Source organism: Rhododendron vialii, chromosome 3a (assembly GCF_030253575.1).
Source record: "Rhododendron vialii isolate Sample 1 chromosome 3a, ASM3025357v1".
Lineage (NCBI taxonomy): Eukaryota > Viridiplantae > Streptophyta > Magnoliopsida > Ericales > Ericaceae > Rhododendron > Rhododendron vialii.
Genome location: NC_080559.1, coordinates 22,998,790 through 23,020,933, shown reverse-complemented (window position 1 = coordinate 23,020,933; position 22,144 = coordinate 22,998,790). Strand labels below are relative to the sequence as shown.

Genomic DNA, 22,144 nt, shown 5'->3' with positions numbered 1-22,144 from the left:
AGGCAGAAGCTGTGGAAGCTAGTGAACATGAGGAGGCACTTAAGATGTCGGTGAAGATTCGGAAGGTCAGGTGGCCTTCCAATGACAAAAAGAAGAAAAAGGATTTTGTGGATGTTCCATGGGGCAATTATGGGATAGAATGTTTGAGGGCTAAAAAATTGGTGGATAAGGAACAGAAGAAGAAGCTGGGGGAATTTGGCCTGGAAAGCGTGAAACGGGTGATAGGCCCTGACAAGTTTGTTGGCCATCTGACCAAACCTAAATGAATCATGTGTCATAGGAAGCTGCAGTTTCTCATATTTGTTAGTAGTGATCAATTACAACAATCAGTGGAAGAAAAAGAAACCTTGCATTGATTTGGATTTCGTCTCATGAGGCCGACGACTTGTTGATTCATGTGTTTAGTCTCTCTCTTTTTGGTTTTGATTGCATTGTCCCATTGTCGGATATCTTTTGGGGATTCCTGAAATTAATAAATTGAAATACTTGAGGTCCACTTCTTTGTGGCAAAACACGTCTTCTTTTGCTTTTGTGATGTCTTTTAAACTGTCACTTCAACCTACTGTGAGGTGTATTTGGCTTGTCATGAAGTGATTCTGTTTTCTGCTTTCAATTCATTGTTCACCACTTTGGATGAGCTTGATTGTTAGACTTGTTCTATAACTTTATGCTCGAATTTCGATTCTTTATTTGGCATGCAATCATGCTGGGTTTTGTATACACCGCTCATTGTTTCGTTTTCTTTTCTAGAATACATATCCAATCAAGTAGTGGGTGCAATTTTTTAACTAATAGATGTATAAATATATTTTTCCCGATCCTAACAATCTGGTAGTAAATGGTTTAATTAGCGGAGAGAAAAACCAGTGGGATGAAAGGGTGGGAAAGGGCAAGGAAGTTGATGGTTAAAGATAAGAGAGAACAGGATACAGAAAGTTGTACGAGATGAGTTGCGCCTTAATATACAAGGGAAAAAGTTTACACCTATGAACAGAAGAGGACTGGGGAATCGTGCCCAGGTTGTTATGCAAAAAAGATGCATCACAATCCTAGACTAAGCTGATTTATGCCAAGCTCTAGGCTTCGGGGAAAACATTTACGACACCATAACTTTCAGACTAAGGCAAAAAGCTTACCCTGTCATCGCAAACTCTTGCCAATATCTTCATCCGGAAGATATTAATTTTCTGAAACTTCTAGGAAATCATCTTTATTTTGTCAAGGTATTTTCAGAAACTTGTAGGAAATCATAGATGTTTTCTTAAAGCACAACACATGGATATGTTTAGTATAGAAAAGCATCTCAATCATGAGTCCAAATAAATTGAGTTGTTCCGATAAATCTCTGTTGTGCATTTGGGCGAATCATTAATTTCCTAATAGCACCTAGTACCATATAGTGCTCTATATAGACATGTGATCGAGGTTGGAATTGAATTCATTTTCACCTCCTTTTTTATAGTTTATTTGGGATCATATTGTTGGGGGGAATAAGGGGCCAAATGCACACACAAATATCTCCAAAAAAAACAGTCACTAACTGAGCTAATACGCAGCAGTAACAGATCAAATTTTTAGGACACTATCAAGCTACAAACATGCACTTTTCAACCACAAAATAGAGCAGAAAATACAGCAGTGAATAAACTTATCTGGGCACTAGAAATGCAGATTTCATTCACTTGATTCAAGTTTTACAAAACGTTTCCTTCACCTTCAAAACACAGCACACACGAGCACACAAAAACCCTTGTTCTTTTCTCTTTTTCTCTTCTCTTTTCTTTGTCTCTCTGTCCACGTTTTTTCTTCTTTTTTTCTTACAAAAGAACAAAGACACATATACACTCACTACATATTTATGTACAAGATTCTAGACACACACACTTCACTTATTACATACTAAGGACAAAAATATAAAGGTATTACATGAAAGCCCCCAAAAAGTAAAACAAGGAAATACCCAAATTGGGTTTACATATTTCTAACATCCCCCTTAAACCCAATTTCCAAAAGTCTTCATGCCAAGCATCAACTTCAATCTTCCAAACACGTCATGCTTCGAAGGCTTCGTGAAAATATCGGCAACTTGATCATAGGACTTGCAATAAACTAGCTCCACTTCCTTTTGCTTCACATGCTCCCAGATGAAGTGAAAACGAGTATCAATATGCTTGCTCCTTTCATGGAATACCGGATTCTTTGCCAACGCGATTGCCGATCGGTTATCAACATGTACCTCCGTGGGACTTTCTTGTGGAAATCCCAAGTTCTCCAACAAATTTCTCAACCAAATAGCATGACAAACGACGGAGTTGGCGGCCACATACTCCGCTTCACAAGTAGATCAGGTTGCTTCTTAGAAGACCAAGTAAAAGCCGCATTTGCCATAAAGAAAGCAAAGCCCGAAGTATTTTTCCATTCATCTAAATCTCTTCCCCAATTACTATCGGAATATCCAACAAGCTTAAAATCATCAACACAAGAATAAAACAAGCCGTCATTGAGCGTACCTTTCATATAACGAAGAATCCTCTTTGCCGCATTGAGATGTGATTGGTCTGGTGCTTCCATGTATCTACTAATCGACCCAACACCATAAAGTATGTCTGGCCTTGTGCAAGTGAGATACCGGAGACTACCAACTAAACTTTTAAAGTAAGTTGGATCAACATTGCCACCATTAGTGCTCTTTCGAAGCTCTACTCCACGTTCAACGGGAGTGTTCACCGGATTACAAGATTCCATTCCAAATCTTTTTAGCACTTCCTTTGCATAGCCACTTTGCGAAATAAAAATTCCATCTTCCTTTTGCTCAACTTCAAAGCCAAGAAAGTGAGACATTAAACCAATATTGGTCATCTCAAACTCTCGAATCATACTCTTCTTGAACTCCTTGAACATGTTAGGAGCATTCCTGGTAAAGATCAAATCATCAACATATAGGCACACAAGCAAAAAATTTCCATTGGCATCCACCTTAGTGTACAATGCATGCTCATAAGGACATTTTTCAAAGCCATTCTCCACAAAGTATTTATCAATTCTAGCATTCCAAGCACGTGGTGCTTGTTTTAACCCATAAAGAGTTTTTTTCAACTTATACACTTTATCTTCTTGCCCAACTTTAACATACCCCAAGGGTTGTTCCACATAAATCTCTTCTTCAAGAAAGCCATTTAAAAATGCTGATTTCAGATCAAGTTGATAAATCTTCCATTTATGTTGGGTGGCCAAAGAAATCATTAATCTAATATTCTCCATTCGGGCAACGGGAGTAAACACTTCACCATAGTCAATTCCGGCTCTTTGCTTGTAGCCTTTAGCAACCAATCTTGCCTTGTATCTTTGAACTTCACTACTTGCATTTCTCTCTGTCTTATACACTCATTTCACTCCAATTGCTTTGTGGCCTTGTGGTAGACTAGTGAGCACCCATGTACCATTCTTCTCAATTACATTAATTTCTTCATCCATGGCTTTCTTCCATTTCTTCTCTTGAATTGCTTCTTCATAACCAATAGGATCACAATCCATATCCATAAAGAAACAAAATAAATTCAAGTTCTCTTCCTCCATATCGATTTCTTCATAAATTTCTTGCAAGTTTCTTGTTTTCCTTGGCCTTTCACTTGAACTAGCCTCCGATGATGATGGTGGTGGTGAAGAAGAATCACTTCTATAAGATGAGGGGGATCCATGTGGAGGAGATTGTGGCTCTCTTTCAACTTCATTTGACACTTCCATCTCTTCTTCTTCAAGAACAAGCTCAACATCATTGGTGACTTTTTTTTCTTTCCAATCCCACATTTCTTCTTCTTCGAATATCACATCTCTACTCATGATCACCTTATTGGTAAAAGGGTTGTATAATTTATAACCCATTGTTCTATCACCATAGCCAAGAAAAATACATTTCTCACCTTTTTCATCAAGCTTTGTTCTACTAGCTTCCGGAATCTTTGCATAAGCAATGCATCCAAACACTCTAAGATGAGAAACACTTGACTTGAAAGAGCTCCATGCCTCTTCTGGTGTCTTGAAGCGAACATTTTTAGTTGGACAACGGTTCAAGAGATAAATGGCACATGCAACGGTTTCGGCCCAAAATTCTCTAGGCAAGCGCTTTCCTTTCAACATGCTTCTAGCCATATCCAAGATTGTTCTATTCTTCCTTTTGGCAACTCCATTCTATTGTGGCGTTTAGGATGGAGTCACTTGGTGCACAATACCACGCTCTTTGCAAAAATCTTCAAAAGCATCGAAAGTATATTCACCACCATGATCGGATCTCAAAATCTTGATGTAGTGGCCACTTTGCTTCTCAACAAGAGTCTTGAACTCTTTAAATTTATCAAACACCTCCAACTTTCTCTTTAGAAAATACACCCAAGTCTTCCGGCTATAGTCATCAATGAAAGTGAGGAAGTTCCTATTCTTGCCATTTGTCATAAGCTTCAAAGGACCACATACATCGGTGTACACAAGCTCCAAAGGCTTTGATGCTTGCCATCTTGCTTCTTTAGGAAAGCTCAATCAATGGTGTTTTCCAAGAATACACCCTTCACAAATTTCATTGGGATGATCGATAAAAGGCAAGCCTCTCACCATATCTTTAGTTGATAAAAGCTTCAAACCACCAAAATTAAGATGCCCAAACCTCAAATGCCACAACCAAGCCTTATCCTTAACAATAGCATTAAAGCATTTCATAGCATCATGTTGAATATTTAAAGAAAACATTATATTCTTTGACATTTTCACATGAGCAATCAAAGTTCCACAAGCATCTTTAATAGTAAGATAAAGATTCTTCATGCAAATATCATATCCCTTCTCCAAAAGTTGGCCCAAACTCAAGATATTATTTTTCATATCCAGAACATAATAAACATCGAAAATAAAATCACGATTACCATTCTTGAGTTTGATTAGAATCTTACCTTTGCCTTTCACCGAAACTTTGGAGTGGTCGCCAAATGTCACATGACCTTGCACCGCCTCATCAAGTTCAATAAACATGCTTTTTTTGCCACACATATGATTGCTTGCCCCGGTATCAAGAAACCATACATCGCTTTGATCTCCATTGGACCCATTGTAAGCTAGCAACAAAGTAGACCCAACTTCTTTGTACTCTTTCTCCACATAGTTAGCTTGCTCACCAACTTCATTGCTTGACGTTGCTCTACACTCATTACTATAGTGCCCAAATTTGTGACAATTATAGCATTCAACATTCCTTTTGTCATAACCACTCCGATTATAAGAACAGTTGTAGTTGCCACCTCCTCTAGCTCTTCCTCTACCTCTTGGAGCATATGAGTTTTGGCCTCTTCCACTTCCACTCGTGTTCCTTCCACCTCTACCTCTATTCACATAACCTCTTCCATGGCTTTCAAAGCCTCTTCCACAATTTCCATAGCCTCTACCACGACCATCATAGCCTCTTCCTCTTCCTCTTGCACTATAAGAGGTCACCACATGATCCTCCTTTGCATCCTTGAAAGAAAGTTTGAATTGGAGTGCTTGCTCAAGAGAGCTTAGAGCATCTCCAGCAACCTCAGCTGCTGAAGATTTTTGGCTAATTGGCGACAAAATGCTCCAAAACCCAGACACAACAGCCTCGCTCCGGCCTCGCCAGTTAGCCCGCCGCCAAAACCATTCGCCTGCTGTGGCGAGATTTTAGATCCTCGCTTGCCCCTCTCTCTCTCTCTCTCTCTCTCTCTCTCTCTCTCTCTCCCTCGAAGCAGACCCAGATGTGGATCTGGTGAAATCGACGACGGCGGATTCCGGAATCAAAACCTACGCTACAGTGCCTTGCCCACCGTCATTGACTGCCGTTGCCCGTGGATCGGATTCCGACTCCTCTATCGCTTTGCTTCAACCCTCCGGCGAGTTTTCCGGAAGGTCCTGGAATTTTTAATGGTGTGTGTGTGTTTGTGTGTGTGTGTATATATAGGCTTATATATGTGTATATGTCGGCTGTATTTTAATTTGTGGGTTTCAATTTATGTCTTTTGACTGGAATTGATTTGTGAGTTTGATCTTGAGGTTTGATTTGTAACTTTTTTGAGGATTGATTTTGTATTTGTGGGTTTGAGGTTGTCAACTGAAACAGAGATTTTGGGTTCGTGGAAATAGCCGTGGTGTTGTGTTGCTAGTTTGTGTTGCTGTTGCTGCAAGTTTCGGAGAGAGGATTGATTTGGTACAAAATGGCGTTTGGGTTTGGTTAGGCTATTGGATACACATGTATTGAATGACTAGCTAAATGAGAGAAATTGCACTTTTTCTTGCTTAAATGGCTAAAAATTTGGTGTGACTGACTCTTCAACGGCAGGAACCACATACTCAAATTTACTATTTGAAGATCGTAAGATTTTCTCCACCATACATACATTATCAAGGTTGCCACCATACCTTCTAATTTGATTCACAATCACCATGGTTCTAGTAAAATACTCCGCAATGGTCTCATTATCCTTCATTTCCAAAGATTCAAATTCACCCCTTAAAACTTGAAGTCTCATCCTTATGGTTTTGTCAATGCCTCTATTTGCATTTCGGAGGATATCCCAAGCTTCTTTGGACGTGGTGGCGGAGGAGATTTTCTCAAAGCTAGACTCATCAATGGCTTGATAGATTTGAAACAAGGCTTTCTTATCTTTGTTTCTCATTTGCTTGAGTAAAACCTTTTGACCTTTCATCAATCTCTCTTCATCCTCCTTCGAAGCGGGTTGTTCAAACCCATTTTCAACAAGATCCCACAAATCTTGATAACCCAATAACACTTTCATTTGTATACTCCAATTCTCATAATTATCTTTCCCCAATCTAGGAATTTGGGGCTGGAGAAAATTGTTCATGGCAGCCATCACAGATCAAGCACAAATAGACCAATAAAAGCCCTAATTTCAAGCAACAAGCCCTAAGCTCTGATACCATATTTGTTGGGGGGGAATAAGGGGCCAAATGCACACAAAAATATCTCCAAAAAAACAGTCACTAACTGAGCTAATACGCAGCAGAAACGCAGCAGTAACAGATCAAATTTTCAGCACACTATCAAGCTACAAACATGCACTTTTCAACCACAAAATAGAGTAGGAAATACAGCAGTGAATAAACTTATCTGGGCACTAGAAATGCAGATTTCATTCACTTGATTCAAACTTTACAAAGCTTTTCCTTCACCTTCAAAACACAGCACACACGAGCACACAAAAACCCTTGTTCTTTTCTCTTTTTCTCTTCTCTTTTCTCTGTCTCTCTGTCCACGTTTTTTCTTCTTTTTTTCTTACAAAAGAACAAAGACACATATACACTCACTACATATTTATGTACAAGATTCTAGACACACACACACTTCACTTATTACATACTAAGGACAAAAATATAAAGGTATTACATGAAAGCCCCCAAAAAGTAAAACAAGGAAATACCCGAATTGGGTTTACATATTTCTAACACATATCTGTGAAATGTGAATGCTGGTAAAACATTCACATGTTAGAAGGTGCATTCCAAATCGATCTTCACCAAAAAGTTGGTATGTATGTTGTACTTCTTTTCCCCGTTGAAAGAGGTTCGAGGATTGCCTTGTTGCCATTAGTTATCTTTCGGATGCCAACTCGCACCATTTGGATATGTTGCTCGTCTTGAACACCAATACCTAGGGCAGTCAACTTTATTTTTTTAAATCAGCAAGTCAACTCCATTCTGTTCCACTGTTATTCCATTTACTAACTTTTAATACTACATCCTTTTGGAAGTCTTTTCAGAATAAGAGCTTTTGGATGCCAAGGGATGCAGAGTGTCTAACTGACGGAGACGTAAATTATGATGCTTCGTCAAGAGTTAAACCAAAGCGTTCTCACCAATGGTTTATGGATGCGTTTGAACCTGAGCAGTTCTGCAACAAGAAGCAAGCAGTAGAAGTAGATGGCAGCAGACCAATGTCAGGGACTTCAAATGCAAACATTTCTATGCGGCAAAACAATTCAAGTTTCCAATCAGTCTCGGAGCAGTTTACGGATCACCTCTTTGGATCTGAAACTGCAAGGGCCTTCAACCTGGTTGATAGAAGCATTCCAGCTGTTGGTACGGGAAATTTAAATCTGGAAATAAAGGGTTTTGAGGATCAATTTGGAAGCGATTCCTCGGTTGGTTTATCTATGTGGCATACAATCGAACATCCCTCGTCGTGTCTCAGTTATGATGGGATTAGATAAGTAAAAGTCAATGAAGTCAGAGACTCTGACAATGATAAGCCAATATCAATGGGATCCTGCTATAGTAGGGGAGATAGCAGTAGTATTTCAATCAGGGCTGGATATAATAAGATCGATAACAATATTACGATGCCCTCGACATATAATGGTGGAAATGAGAATACCATTTCGATGGGCCCTACCTATAACAAGGCAGATGACAATTTTATTTTAATGGGTCAAACGTTCGACAAAGGAGATAGCAGTTTCATGCATCTGGGTCAGGATTATGACAATGGAGATGCTAATGTTGTAGCGATGAGTCAGCCTTTTGACAAGAGGAATGGAGGTTTCATACAAATGGGTGATCAATATGAGAAGGGAAATGGGAGGGTCCTTTTTACAACAAGGAGCCTGAGAATTACATTCCGATCTGTTCTGCCTTTTGACAAAACCAATTAAGGTTTCATTTCAATTGGTCCCTCTTATGGGAAGGGGGATGATGACATATGGGTCCAATTTCTGACAAGGCAGGTACAAGCGTTGTATTGAGGAGTGCCACCACCTATAACAAAGGAAATTCTAGCATTCTATCAATGGGACAGAACTACAACAAGGGTGGGAGCAGTACTATATCTTTTGGAGGTTTGAGGATGAAGCCGGAACAAATCCCTATGGTGGAATCATTAGTGGCTATGGCTTGTTGACTAGTCAAGCCTCGTCTCTAACTTTGAACCCGCTAGGAATGGATGATTCAGTTGAGCATAATACTGGTTTTGTTGCAAGTGGTGCTCCTGCAGTGGCTTCTAAAAGTAATGCCACCCCGAAGATTAAGGAGCCAAAGCTACCACCAAGAATGTTCCTCCTAACAACTTTCCTTCAAATGTCAAAAGCTTGTTATCGAATGGTATGTTTGATGGAGTTCCAGTGAAGTATGTGTCCTGATCACGGGAGGTGAGTTTTTTGTTTCATTCGGGACTCATTACAGGAGGTTATTTTCAATTATCATGACACGTGTTTAATTTGTATGCTTCCAGAAAAATTTCAAAGGAATCATAAAAGGGAATTGTCATCTGTGTGGCTGCAACGATTACAAGTTCTCCAAGGTAAAAGTGGTAAACTATGTTCTGAGGTTGAGGAATTTAATTGCCGTCTCAACTGGTTATTCAAATTGTTATATGAAGCAGGCTCTTAATGCTTATGAACTGGAGCGTCATGCTGGTTGTAAGACCAAGCACCCGAATAATCACATTTACTTCGAGAATGGAAAGACGTCTATGCGGTGGCCCAAGAGCTGAAGAGTACCCCTCAGGAGATGCTGTTCGAAGTTATTCAAAATGTGACTGGATACCCCTTAAATCAGACCAACTTCTGTATTTGGAAAGGTGATTTTATCTGTTCTGTTTGAATAACCGTACCTTCTCAATGTAGATCGTTTAAATACTTCTGTTTCCTTTCCGCCCTTTTTCTTCTCTTACACATGTTTTCAATGTTTGGTTCTTCTCAGCATCATTTCAAGTTGCAACCCGCGAACTCCAGCTCATCTATGGGAAGGAAGAAATGATCATGCCATCTTGATTTGTGAACGTTGCCTTCTATAAATTTGCAATCATTGAATATGTGGTGTTCACCGATATGGTGAACTTGTAAATTTGGCATGGAAATTTTGGGGTACAATGGTGAGACAGAGTATTTAATTAGCTTTGAATCTTTTTCTGTAGAGACCTTAATTTTGTAGTAGTGTTTTAATTTCCGGACCCAATTTTCTCGACTTGCACCATAGTTTGCCTGTGGATGTATTGGAATGGTAAAGTTTGGATTAAAGCAATGAGTCTGCTCCCAAAGTATGGTTGGTTTGAGCAACAGGAAAGGATGGAAAGTAGTGTGATAAATCTTAGACATGTATACGATCGGCGATACTATACAGGACGGAGTGTTGACCTATCAAGAAGTAACAATTGAATAAAATGAGTGGAGCTGAAATGAGGATATTGAGATGGATGTATGGTATAACTAGGAGAGATAGAATTAGAAACGAATCTATTCGTGAGATAGTAGGAGTTGTACCTATACATAATAAGTGGAGAGAAAATAGATTTAAGGTTGTTTGGATATATTTACTATAGACTTGCAGACACAGTAGTCAAGAAGAATGACATGATAATAGCGGATAGTCGGGTTAGGGGATGAGGAAAACCTAAACTAACTTCGGATGATGTGATATGGAAGGACTTAAGCTTACTAAATCTAAGTAAACTGGTAGCTTTTGACAGAGCTTAATGGAAAACTAAGACTTATATATATATATATATATATATATATATATATATATATATATATATATATATATATATACACACACACACAGAGTTCGGTTTAAGTCCGGACCTCTTACGGTAGGTACCGTCCACACCTCACCTCTTTCGATTGAATTTTGATGATTCGAGCCGCTAAATGTGATCAGAACCTGATTTTAAGGGTACTCACGAGAAATCGAAAAAAAATGAATGAAAAAGACTTCATCCGAACAATTTTTTGTTGAACAGTTCAATAAAAAAACTATTTAAATCAAGCCCTTCCTGGTCTTCTTTTTTTTTTTGCCAATTTTTAGCGGTTACCCTTAAAATTACGTTCTGAACACATTGAGCTGTTCAAATCGTCGAAATTCGATCGAAAAAGGGGAGTCCTCGTTTGAAAGTTCTAGTCGTAGAGATGTATGAAATAAGATTAATGTTGAATACAAATTATATAGAGATCTACTAAATAAGATTAAACTAATGCGCATGTGTAAAGAGAGAAAGTGAGGCGCGTGAAATTCATTGGGTTAAGATCTAACTAGTAGAGGTGGCAATTCAAATCCATATTTTTTAATCCGCTCAAATCCGTCCACTTATAACCCAATTCAACCCGCCTATATTTTATAATAAGTTTATATAGGTTCAACCTATATAAATCCACATTTACGTGAATTTAAATGGGTTAAAAATGGGTTCAATATGGGTTAGAATCAAAAGACCCACCCTGCAAAACAATGAACTACAGGTGATCTACTAATCTCTCGCTCATCCTCTCGCTCCAGCTGTACGCCTCATGTACAAAACAAGAATGAACTATTTTTGCTAGAAAAAAGATCCAGTGAGATAAGTACATCCACACAAATACTCTCTCTCTCTCTCTCTCCATTTCAAAGAATCTCCAAAATCGATCACTCTTACAAGGCTCGTTCCGCTTAGAACAAGGAGTTTTTTGGTGCCAGGTCGGTGTATCTCACGCAGTACTCGCTCGGCACATTCTGGCCGTCAAATTTATCCACATAAATTAATTCTCTCTCTCTCTCTCTCTCTCTCTCTCTCTCTCATACACACACCAGTCCCTTGAGCTCCTCTCTCTCTCTTGGGCTTTTTTTCGTTTTGTTCTTATTCAACTTTTTTTTGTGCTACTTGTTTTGCGACAAGTATTTTACGATTTTTGATTCGCTCTAATCGGAAAAGTAAAAAATTATGACTTTCACCCAAATTACTTCTTCGATTCTCTCGTCAAGATGAACTAATAGAGGTAAAAAGTTTCTCGCCAAACATACAAAAAAAATAAAAAATTGAATAGAGACAAAAAAAAAAAAAGTCACTTGAGACTTTTTAATCCAAACCTAAGCGGTGGCTTCGGCTCTACGTAAGTCTTTCTCTGCATACATAAACTAACCATAGTCTGCATCATTGATTTTAATAGTAAAACCAGAGATGATTTCGTGTTTTTTTTTAAGGCATGACTTGGAGTTTTTTTTCTTATTGATTATGAAAGGTTCGTAGATGTGATATTTTTGTTTAGCAAATCCGAGTTTCGATGCAGGGGAATTAGTTTTTTTTATATTTATAAAATTAAAAAATTTAAATTATAAGTATTTTAAAAAAAACAGGTCGGGCCGGGCGTGTTTGGGTTTGGCTTGACCCGTATTCGACCCGACCCATTTCAACCCGTTTATTTTTAACCCATATTTAATCCGCGACCCGTTTCAACCCACTCAGACCCGCCCGTTTGCCACTGCTACTAACTAGACATGAACTCTTTGATGGAGTAATTTATGACTACAAAATATAGGCAACATATATTGGGGGGGAAAGGAAATAATTACTGTAACAATTGTAAAATTTTGTCACCGACTGTGCTACTATTTGCCTTGTTATTTAGTTGCAACAAGTCACAAAAAGAAATTTATCATCATTTTTACCCAAGACTATTTTAAGAGTAGAGATGAGAAAAGTTGTCATTATTGTTTCTAAGTTTCATGAAAAGTATATTTCATTGTCACAGAAAAGTAATTTCATAATTTCAGAAATTTAGTTTAGTGACTTCTTCATTTCATTGACGTCTTTTTATCTGTTTAGTGACATGCAAGATTGTCACAAAAGATATACAAGTATACAACTAACCAATGACATGCAACATCACTAAGGTGATTGGTTTTGTGACAACATTCCAAATATGGTCATTATATATTGTCATCTACACACTTTAAATGATGACAATGTGACAATATTTTTTTATCACTAAATCTTACAGTGACAAAATTTCGTCGCCATTATATGATTGGGTGGGGATATGGATTTAGGGATCAGGGATGGAGATAAGAACGGAACCATTCAAATTGCTAAAGTTTAATTTAAAAATTTAACCAATTTCAAAACTTTGTTGAAGTTTAAACTTTAGTTATCAAGAGAGTTAAAAAGTTAATCGAGCTGATCACGAGTCGATTTCGAGTAGCTTATGTCATAAACTAGACTAGCAAATTTGTTCAATTTTTTTCAAAGGATTCACTAATTTTAAAAAATATATATGTTTAATCTAGTAATTTTTAAAAAATCAATATCAAACGAGCATTTAACGAGTCAAACATGATTTCAAACTCAAAGTAATTGGTTTATTTATCACACCTTCTCAATAAATAGCAAATTTAACGAGCTTCAAGCTGCTTGTTTACTAGTAAGCCGAACTCAGAGAACTTCAATGTAGCTGATCGCCAGGCGTCGATCTCGAGTAATTTGAATTGTTTTACACATCAAAAGTTAATGATTCGAGTAGAAAACATGTTCCACATTAATTTCTTCATGTAACGAATCCATATCAAAAGAGCATTTAACGAGAATCAAAACTCAAATAGAATGACTCGCCTCTCTTACCTACACATACAGCACGAGGATAACACCCAAAAAAACAAAAATGAATTCAACGCGTGACGATTCGCCATCCTACATTGTCTTGCTAATCCAAGAAATTCATATAGATAACATCTGCAAAAGCACCTTTTCAAGCATCATCCTCTATCAAACATATCTTACATAATACATAGAACGACTTCTGGCTTCAGAATCGTTCTCCCTCTGAACTGCTTCATAGATGTCATATTCTTGTTAAACTATGTTTCGACTTTGTCACTAGCCTTTTATTTTGCCATTATAGTAGCAGTAGTCAATTTGAGAGAATACAACAAGCTTTTCTCTTTTTTCCTGGATCGGCAATGAAGAAATTCTGAAACTCTAGTCAGATATCGAGAGAAGAGAAAAGAGAGAAAAGTAGAGAGAGAAGTGAAATATCATTTCTGAAATCTGTTTTTGCTCAACTGATTACAACGCTGGTCCACGACCACTTTTATATCAAGTCGATACAACACAAAGCCAGCTCAGCATTTTACTAAACAACTGGATAACAAACTAACTACTTAACTAATCAGCCCACTAATGACCTTTCTGTATAGCCCCTGCAAACTCATGGGTGTGTCAACAACCATGAGTTTGACTTTTAGAAAAAGAAAACGAGCTGCAGACAAAGGTTTAGTAAAGATGTCAGTAACTCGATCCATGGAACCAACATGATGAACCACAATCTATTTGGACAGAACCTTCTCTCTGATAAAATGATAGTCAATCTCTACATGTTTTGTGCGGGCATGAAAAACAGGATTAGAAGCCAAAACTATTGCTCAAAGATTGTCACACCAGACAATGGAGGGCAAAGCAAAAGAAACAGCAAGTTCGAAGAGCAGTTGATGAATCCAGGTAACATCTGCAACTGTTTGAGCTAATGCTATACTCAGCCTCTGTAGAAGATCTAGTAACCAACTTCTTGGCACACCAAGACACCAAGTTAGAACCATGAAATAAGCAAAAACCAGATGTTGATCTCCGGTCTATAGGATCCCCAGCCCAATCAGCATCTGAGTATGCAGTTAAATGTAATGTACTGGGAGTGAAAGTCAGTCCTTGATGTAGAGTACCACGTATGTACCTGAGAATTCTTTTTATAGCCACAAAATGACTATGTTTTGGACTATGCATATGCTGACAAGCAAGGTTTATAGCAATAGCAATCTCAGGTTTGGTGAGGGTGAGATATTGAAGAGAACCCACCACTGTTCTGAACCAATGAGGATCAGAAAATTCAGGATCCGGATCAAAGACGGCAAGCTTAGTAGATATAGGAGATGGACTGGGTTTACACTCAAGCATTCTTGCTTTGGTCAGAAGATCATGGGCATACTTGGTTTAAGATAAAATAATAGGGGAACGTTGATATAATACCTCAATACCAAGAAAGTAACTCAGACAACCAAGATCTTTCATTACAAATTTTGAACCCAACACAGAGATGAGCTCAAAAATATAGTCAAAATTGCCCCCATAAATCAAAATATCATCCACATATACTAGCACCAGAGTAATGACAGAATCTGTCTTCTTAATAAACAAGGAAGAGTCAGCCTTACTTTGAAGAAATCCTTGTTGGAGAAGAAAGCCAGAGAAAACAGCAAACTAAGCCCTAGGAGCTTGTCTTAATCCATAAAGGGCCTTGGTTAATTTGCAAACAAAGTTGGGATGATCAGGATCCTTATAACCAAGAGGTTGTTTCATGTAAACTTCTTCATCAATAACACCATGTAAGAATGCATTGGACACATCTAATTGTTTGATTGACCATGCATTATTAACAGCAAGGCTTAGCACTACTCTAACAGTGGGTTGTTTGATCACAGGTCTAAAGGTTTCTGTAAAATCAAGGCTTTTAGTTTGTTGGTTGCCATTGGCTACTAAACAAGCTTTGTATCTAGCCACACTACCATCAGAATGATGTTTGATCTTGTAGATCCATTGACAACCTATGATATTAGCCTCTAAATGAGGTGGAACCAAAGTCCAGGTACCTTGTTGAACTAAGGCTTTATATTCCTCATTCATGACTTGTTGCCAGGCAGGATGTTTGATTGCTTCAGAAAAATGATTTGGTTCTTTAGTTGGCAAGGAAAAATCAGTTCCAACAGTATTCAGGTTAAAGAAATTTTAGGTTTTACAATACCATGTTTAGATCTGGTGGTCATAGGATGTTGATTTCCAAGAGAGGAGGTAACTAGACAGGATTGCTGGAAACAGGAGGAATATGAGAGGAAGAAGAGTCAAAAGTAATAGGTGAAAAGGATTCAATGGGAGGTTGGTAAGATCTAGAGGAAGAGAGAGGAAGGGGAGAATCAGAAAAGGAAGAAGCAGCAGCAGAAGAATCAGAAGACAGATTAGTAGTATTAGAGATAGGTGGTGCAGGGCAAGAGACAGACTTTATTTGCCTTTGGGTCATAACACTTGTAACCCTTAGTATAAGGACAATAACCCAGAAAAATGCAAGGAGTAGATTTAGGAATAATTTTATTAGACACATAAGGCTTTAACCAAGGGTAGCAACATTACCTAAATGGTTTAAGAAACAGATAATCTGGAGAACTATGAAAAAGCATGGTATATGGAACTTGAAATTTGAGACTAGTATGAGGCATCCTGTTTATCAGATACACTGTTGTAGTCAAAGCTTCAAGCCAAAAAGAGGTGGGTAAATGAGATTGCAAAAGAAGAGTGATGGTAGTCTCAATGAGATGTCTGTGCTTTCTTTCAGCTAGACCATTCTGTTCTGAAGTATGGGGACATGAAGTCTGATGAATGATGCCTTTAGTAAGAAAAAGCACGAGAGGAAAGTGATTTATGAATTCACCCCCATTATCACTCCTAAAAGTTTGAACTGTAGTATGAAATTGTGTAGAAACATAAGCTTGAAACTGAGCAATAACTTTTTTGACTTCTGATTTATAGTGAAAAGGAAATAGCCAAGTAAATCTAGTGAAATCATCAACAAGCAACAAATAATATCGAAAGCCCTTATGTGAAGGAATGGGGGATGGTCCCCACACATCCATATGAATCAATTGAAAAGGTGAACTAGTAGCAGAAACTGAAACTGAAAACTGAAGTTTTTGACTTTTAGCCATATTACAACATCTGCAATTCACCAATTGAGGTTTTGAAACTGGCAAACTATGTTGTTTTATTAAGGCTTGAAACAAAAGAAGACTAGGGTGACCAAGTTTCTGGTGCCAAAGCATAGCAGAAGGAGAAGAAATGCTTACAAAAGCTGTGGGAGGACGAGTAGAAAAAGACTCATAGAAGGTCAAAAGTGGGTACTGACTCTTGTGACAAAGTCCCTTGTACAAAGTTCTGTGAGAAGTCTTGTCCTGAATTTCAAGACTAGAGGAATCAAAAGTTAGAGAACAGTTATTATCCTGAGCAAAGTGATAGACAGAAATCAAGTTATGTGTAATATTGGGTGAATGAAGGACATGAGACAAATGAAGAGGACCTGAAGGTGTTGGAAGCAATCCTTTGCCAATGTGAAGAACCTAAAGTTGTGAACCACTACCCACCATGACGCCTTCTTGAGGATTGGCAAGTTGAGGATGAGATAAATTCTAAATATTGTTGGTAATGTGATTTGTAGCCCCACTGTCAAAGTACCAAGGTTGACCCCCAGAAGTAGAAGAACTAGCAACTAAAGCATGTGATAAGGAAGGTCCAGCAGCAGAAAACTGAGGTCCATGAAGAGTTGGTCCTGTGTAGTAGCCAGGAGGAGTAGTAACATTGGGACAAGAAAATGTCTCAATAAAACAAGCAAATGAGTGAGGTGTGGCAGCATTTGGAGAAGAAGTTGTAGCACTGTGTCCATGAGGCTATGAGAGATGCAGAGAAGGTTGGAACATAGGAATTCCATTGGGATAACTGGTCATCCATGGTGCATAGTTAGGTGTCCATGAATTTGATGGCATCCAAGTGTTTGTAGGTGCAGAAAAACCAGGTGACCTCCACTGATAAGGAGGATTAAAGGAAAAAGGATACTGAGGCCTGTAGTGACAGTAGTTAGTAGAATGATTGGTACGTCCACAAATGTCACAAGGCATTCTTGGACCTTTTCCTTTGCCTCTATAAAAACCTCTAACCTAATTTGGATAAATTGGGAAATGCTGCTGTGGCATATTCTGTGCTATCAGAATAGAAGGGGAAAATTGACTGTATTGTTGAGGAGATCCATATTAATGAGGTCCAAGTGAAAATGAACTAGGTTCAGGTTCAAAAATAGTTTGAGAAGAACCATACTGCTGAGAAGAGCCAAACTATTGAAGGAAACCAAGCTGTCCACCAGTTGGATTCAAACTAGATGATGGCATAGAGGTACCAGAAATAGATGTGGTTTTAATAGGCATCTTGCCATGTCCTGGTTGATGAGTATGAGCAACAAGCACAGAACTAGTGTCCACCCCTGTTGTATGTGGATCTTGAAGAAGCTAAATATCTTCACCTTAAGTATATTAACCACATCATTGAAAATAATATTTTGACCACTGGTTTGTAAAGCACGTACAGTAGTCTTCAAACCATTAAAAACAGGAGGTAAATCTCTAATAGTATGGAAAATTAGGTCATCATCATCAATAGAACTCCCTGCAGCAGCAAGCTTTTGGGCATACTCCTTTATAGTATCAACATAACGCTCAATAGTTGAAGTCTTTGTGAGATTGTACAACTTGTTCTTGAGATCTTGAACATTACTTTTAGACAATGTATTGTATCGATGGGACAAAGAGTCCCATACGGCATGTGTATGATGTAGCCCTAGAATGTAGGGTAAAGTTGTAGGTGAAAGAGATGTAGTTAAACAGGAAAGCAACTGAGTGTCTATGAGAGTCCACAAAGCATACGCAGAATTAGGAACTAGATTTCCCTCATCATTTCGAATTTGAGAAGATGGACACACAGCCGATCCATCAAGACACGCATAAAAGCCATTAGCATGCACAATATTCAACTTGAATTCGCCACAGCAAATAATTCGTACTGTCGAGTTTAATTGTGACGAAATTATGAAAATTCGTCATGAGAAACATGAGGGTAGGAGGAATCATTACCATTTATGTTGACGTCATCACGATTGAAGAAAAGAATAGGAAGATTTTGAAGACGACGAACTGAATTCACGAGAGAATATCACCAAACTTCAGCAGATTCTCAGGATCGATCACGACTTTCGTCAGAAAAGCTCTGATACCATGAAGAAATTCTGAAACCCTAGTCAGAGAGAAAAGTAGAGAGAGAAGTGAAATATCATTTTTGAAATCTGTTTTTGCTCAACTGATTACAATGTTGGTCCATGACCACTTTTATAGTCGATACAACACAAAGCCAACTCAGCATTTTACTAAACAACTGGATAACAAACTAACTACTTAACTAATCAGCCCACTAATGACCTTTTTGTACAGGCAATACAAAATGCTTTATCGAGGAAGGTTATACTGAACAGTTTAAAGAATCATGCATTGGGTTTAAAGCTTCTTTGGCAAAACAACATTGATTAATCTACTCAAGCTTAAATCATGAAGAGCGACTGAATGAATTTTACATTTATCACACCAGTGCATTACCCTTTTACTGATTTGAAGTTTCACCACCCCCCTCGACAACACAGGAGAAAAATTATCTAAATCATGTTACACACTAATCAGGGTTCTTCTAATTTACAATGGAGTATATGTAAAGCCCTACAACTCATATTCTACACAAGTAAGCAAAATAATCATGAAAAATATTATAAATTGAAAGATATTGTCAATCTAAAAATGAATCAAATATAAAAAGCTGTCAAATCAATTAGGAAGGAAATGTTAATTTTCAGGGGTAAAATTGAAAGTTTGGCATATTTTGATGGTTATTTTTAGAAAGTGGACACTTATTTTGGGACATCCCAAAATAGAAACATAGACACTTAAATTAGGACGGAAAAATTGGTAAAAAGTAGATGCAAAAATTTACTCAAAATTGCGGGAGGTTATTTTTAAATTTTGTGTTATATTTGAGATACCCAATTCACCCCCCCTCCTGGGTTTGCTATTTGGACCAACAATGGGTATCAGAGCGAGGTCACGAATTCGAGTCCCAAGCTGGTGCTGGGGGGAAGATTGTTGGCTTTATGGGGGCCAGCATCCACCCTGTACTTAAGACGCCCCCTACTAGCGCGAGACAAACGTATTGGGAGGACTAGCTGCCTTCACCTGTCGGTGCTGTATAGGCAGCATTGCGAAGCCTCTCATATCCACCTGCCACTAAGTTTAGGGTTCTGCTTTTTAAAGATTAAGTTTTTTTTTTCTTTTTGCTCGGCAAACGAAACTTTAAAGATTAAGTTGCACATTTCTCTAACAGCAATTTTTTTGGTGAGTTGGTTAGCACATGATCCAACACCTATCCTAAATCTTATCTTAGTTTATAGTTTCTTCTTCCCTAAGTTTACTCCATTGTTGTTCTTCAAGCTTTCTTGGTGTAATTTCTTCAAGAGCACCCTTAGTTAATTGTCGTTTATTATTTTCTCGTCCATTAAAGTTGTGGTTACGGATTAGATTCTATTTACTATTAAGTTTATTTTTGTTTTTGTTGGTTAAATATGTTTTTCATCTCTTGCTTTGTTCTTAATCTTTCAAGTATGAGTGAGTAGTCTTTCAGACTTGGTCAATGGGTGATTCCTACCCTGAGACTTGGTTGAAAAAATGGTTTATTTTGCCTTAAAGTGTTAAAATGGTTTGTAAAATGGATCAAATCTCTTATTTTCGTTCAAAACATGTAGTTGATAACTTCTTTGATCGTGTGTAGGCAAACTCGACGTGCTACGCACGATACTTGAAACCCTAGCACTTTGAGTGTGTGATTAAATGCCTAATTGAATTTTGATTCATTTTCGGACCCATTTTTACATTTGATTTTCAAGTTGAATCCTCCAAGTGAGAGCACACAGTTGTGACTCTCACTTGAGTTATCAAAGAGAACCATTTGCCGGCTAAGTCTCGGGTTGGTTGATCCCCGAGACCTTGCCGCTCGTCATTATTAGTTTAAAACTCATTTTTAGTTCCACCTTTCAAAGCAAAATAAAGTTGGCCGTCTAAATGCCAAAAATCCTTACTCCTACAATCGGAGCAAGCTTCTATTGGAATTTCCCCACGAGTACGATCCCGGTCTTACTGGATATCATGTTATCAACGATCTAGCCTTATGCTTGGTGTTGGATTAACTGTTGTAAAACAAGAACGGATTACCTTGAAATTTTGCAATTGAAATACAGAATACCAAATCGTAGAATGACGTTAGGGTTGAGTCGTGGACTAGGTTGCTTTCTTTAAGACATTTCACAGCTCTGCCTAGATTATGCAAGCAGTTCGTCAATGCCCCGTCGTCCCCAGGATAAATCAGCCCAGAATTCACCACCTATGCTCAGCCTTCTCTGCACGGAAGAAAACCGAAAACAAAATACACAATCGGCCTATTGCTCGAACTCAGAAAACATTTTAAGAGGGGAAGAGGGAGTTCTTTTTTTCTGTGTTGAAACCAATTCTGAAACTCAGAATTTATAGGTGCGGGCTGGGCTTGATTTTTGGAAACAAAAACCAAATCAAATCAAATCAAATTGCTTTGATTTAGCACACGTTTTTTACATGTCTTTCTTAATCAACAAAAATCAAATCAAATCACATTGCTTTGATTTAGCACACTTTATTTTTTTTACACATTCTTAATCAACAAGAATTTTCCATTTGAAAAAGATTTGATTGACTGAAAACCCAAAAAAACCGTTTCAGAATTTTAGCAAAACATGGGCTTTACCATGGTACGTGTGCGAGGCTCAAATCCTGGATTTGCACCCCCCCTGCGCGCGAATAACTCGTGACGCGCATCCGGTTAACTAGTTTTCGAATCAGTTTTTCAAATTGCCGCCCATTTTCCTAAGCGCGCAAGACCTCTCCTTGGGTCCTCATTCACAAACCCACTTGAGTGCAAAGTCATTTAAGGTAGATAGAAGTTTTGTGACTAGGCAATGTAGGACTTGAGAAAAACACAATGTTTTACAAATACACACCAAAGTTCCAACAATCCCCCACTTGTATTTTTAAAACAAAATATTCGAGCAAAGGTATAAAGCTCTGCATAAGTAAAGGTGTCTATTGACTTGAACCATTACATAGTGATAATGCTTCAAATAGTAACTAGAGTGACTTGTGATCTTCAACTCTAAGTTTGAGAGCACTACATACACAACTCTACTAATGTGTAATGTTTAAAGCCAGCACTTTACAGCCATGTGCTTATATCTCAGTTTCATGAATGACCTAGAGAATTTGCCCAAATTCTTTCAATAACCAGCCACACTTCAACATTCATACAAGTGAGTCTATCAAGAGTACTCTTGTAGTCTAGGTACTCCACTCCACATGGAGCTATAGAACTCATTAAGTGTTAAAATAACACAACCTCTTTCGCTACAAGATGTCATGCTTCTTAGGGATGGACTGCTTGCGACCTTAAAGTGTGTTGCAATAAGAATGCCCCAAGCGTAGGGCTAGGTCGATTGAAAGCATAATAATACCCGGAAGTCCGGGGTTGAATCCACAGGGAACGCATCCATAACTTGTTTCAGAGATTAGCTTGCGTAAAGATTTAGCGTTAGGACCGCCAACCAAACTTTGGCGTTGAGACGGCCAACTAAAGGATTTAGTTAATTGGCTACTTAACCTAACTACGGCTTTTTAACTGGAG

The 22,144-nt window shown here is 38.1% G+C and overlaps 1 protein-coding gene and 1 long non-coding RNA gene across 2 annotated transcripts; one reads left to right on the top strand and one right to left on the bottom strand.

The window, feature by feature from the left end:
- The first annotated feature begins 7,764 nt into the window (after window positions 1-7,764).
- LOC131320509 (uncharacterized) lies at window positions 7,765-9,978 on the top strand. The gene is made up of 4 exons (XR_009198287.1): window positions 7,765-9,161; window positions 9,245-9,313; window positions 9,395-9,592; window positions 9,715-9,978. It is a non-coding gene; the product is annotated as an uncharacterized LOC131320509 (long non-coding RNA).
- A 5,882-nt stretch (window positions 9,979-15,860) lies between these two features.
- LOC131321235 (uncharacterized) lies at window positions 15,861-20,386 on the bottom strand. The gene is made up of 4 exons (XM_058352239.1): window positions 20,311-20,386; window positions 17,778-18,403; window positions 16,875-17,063; window positions 15,861-16,749 (listed from the first exon to the last, which is right to left on the bottom strand). The coding sequence occupies exons 1-4, from the start codon at window positions 20,384-20,386 to the stop codon at window positions 15,931-15,933; spliced, it is 1,710 nt and encodes a 569-aa protein (XP_058208222.1). The 3' UTR covers window positions 15,861-15,930.
- Window positions 20,387-22,144: the final 1,758 nt, after the last annotated feature.

Coding starts and splice junctions, on each gene's coding strand:
- LOC131321235 (XM_058352239.1), bottom strand. CDS start 20,386: ATGGTTCTCTTTGATAACTCAAGTGAGAGTCACAACTGTGTGCTCTCA. Junction 18,404..20,310: donor ATTCAACTTGAAAATCAAAT/GTAAAAATGGGT, acceptor TAAACTCGACAG/TACGAATTATTTGCTGTGGC. Junction 17,064..17,777: donor TACTCATCAACCAGGACATG/GCAAGATGCCTA, acceptor CACATGCTTTAG/TTGCTAGTTCTTCTACTTCT.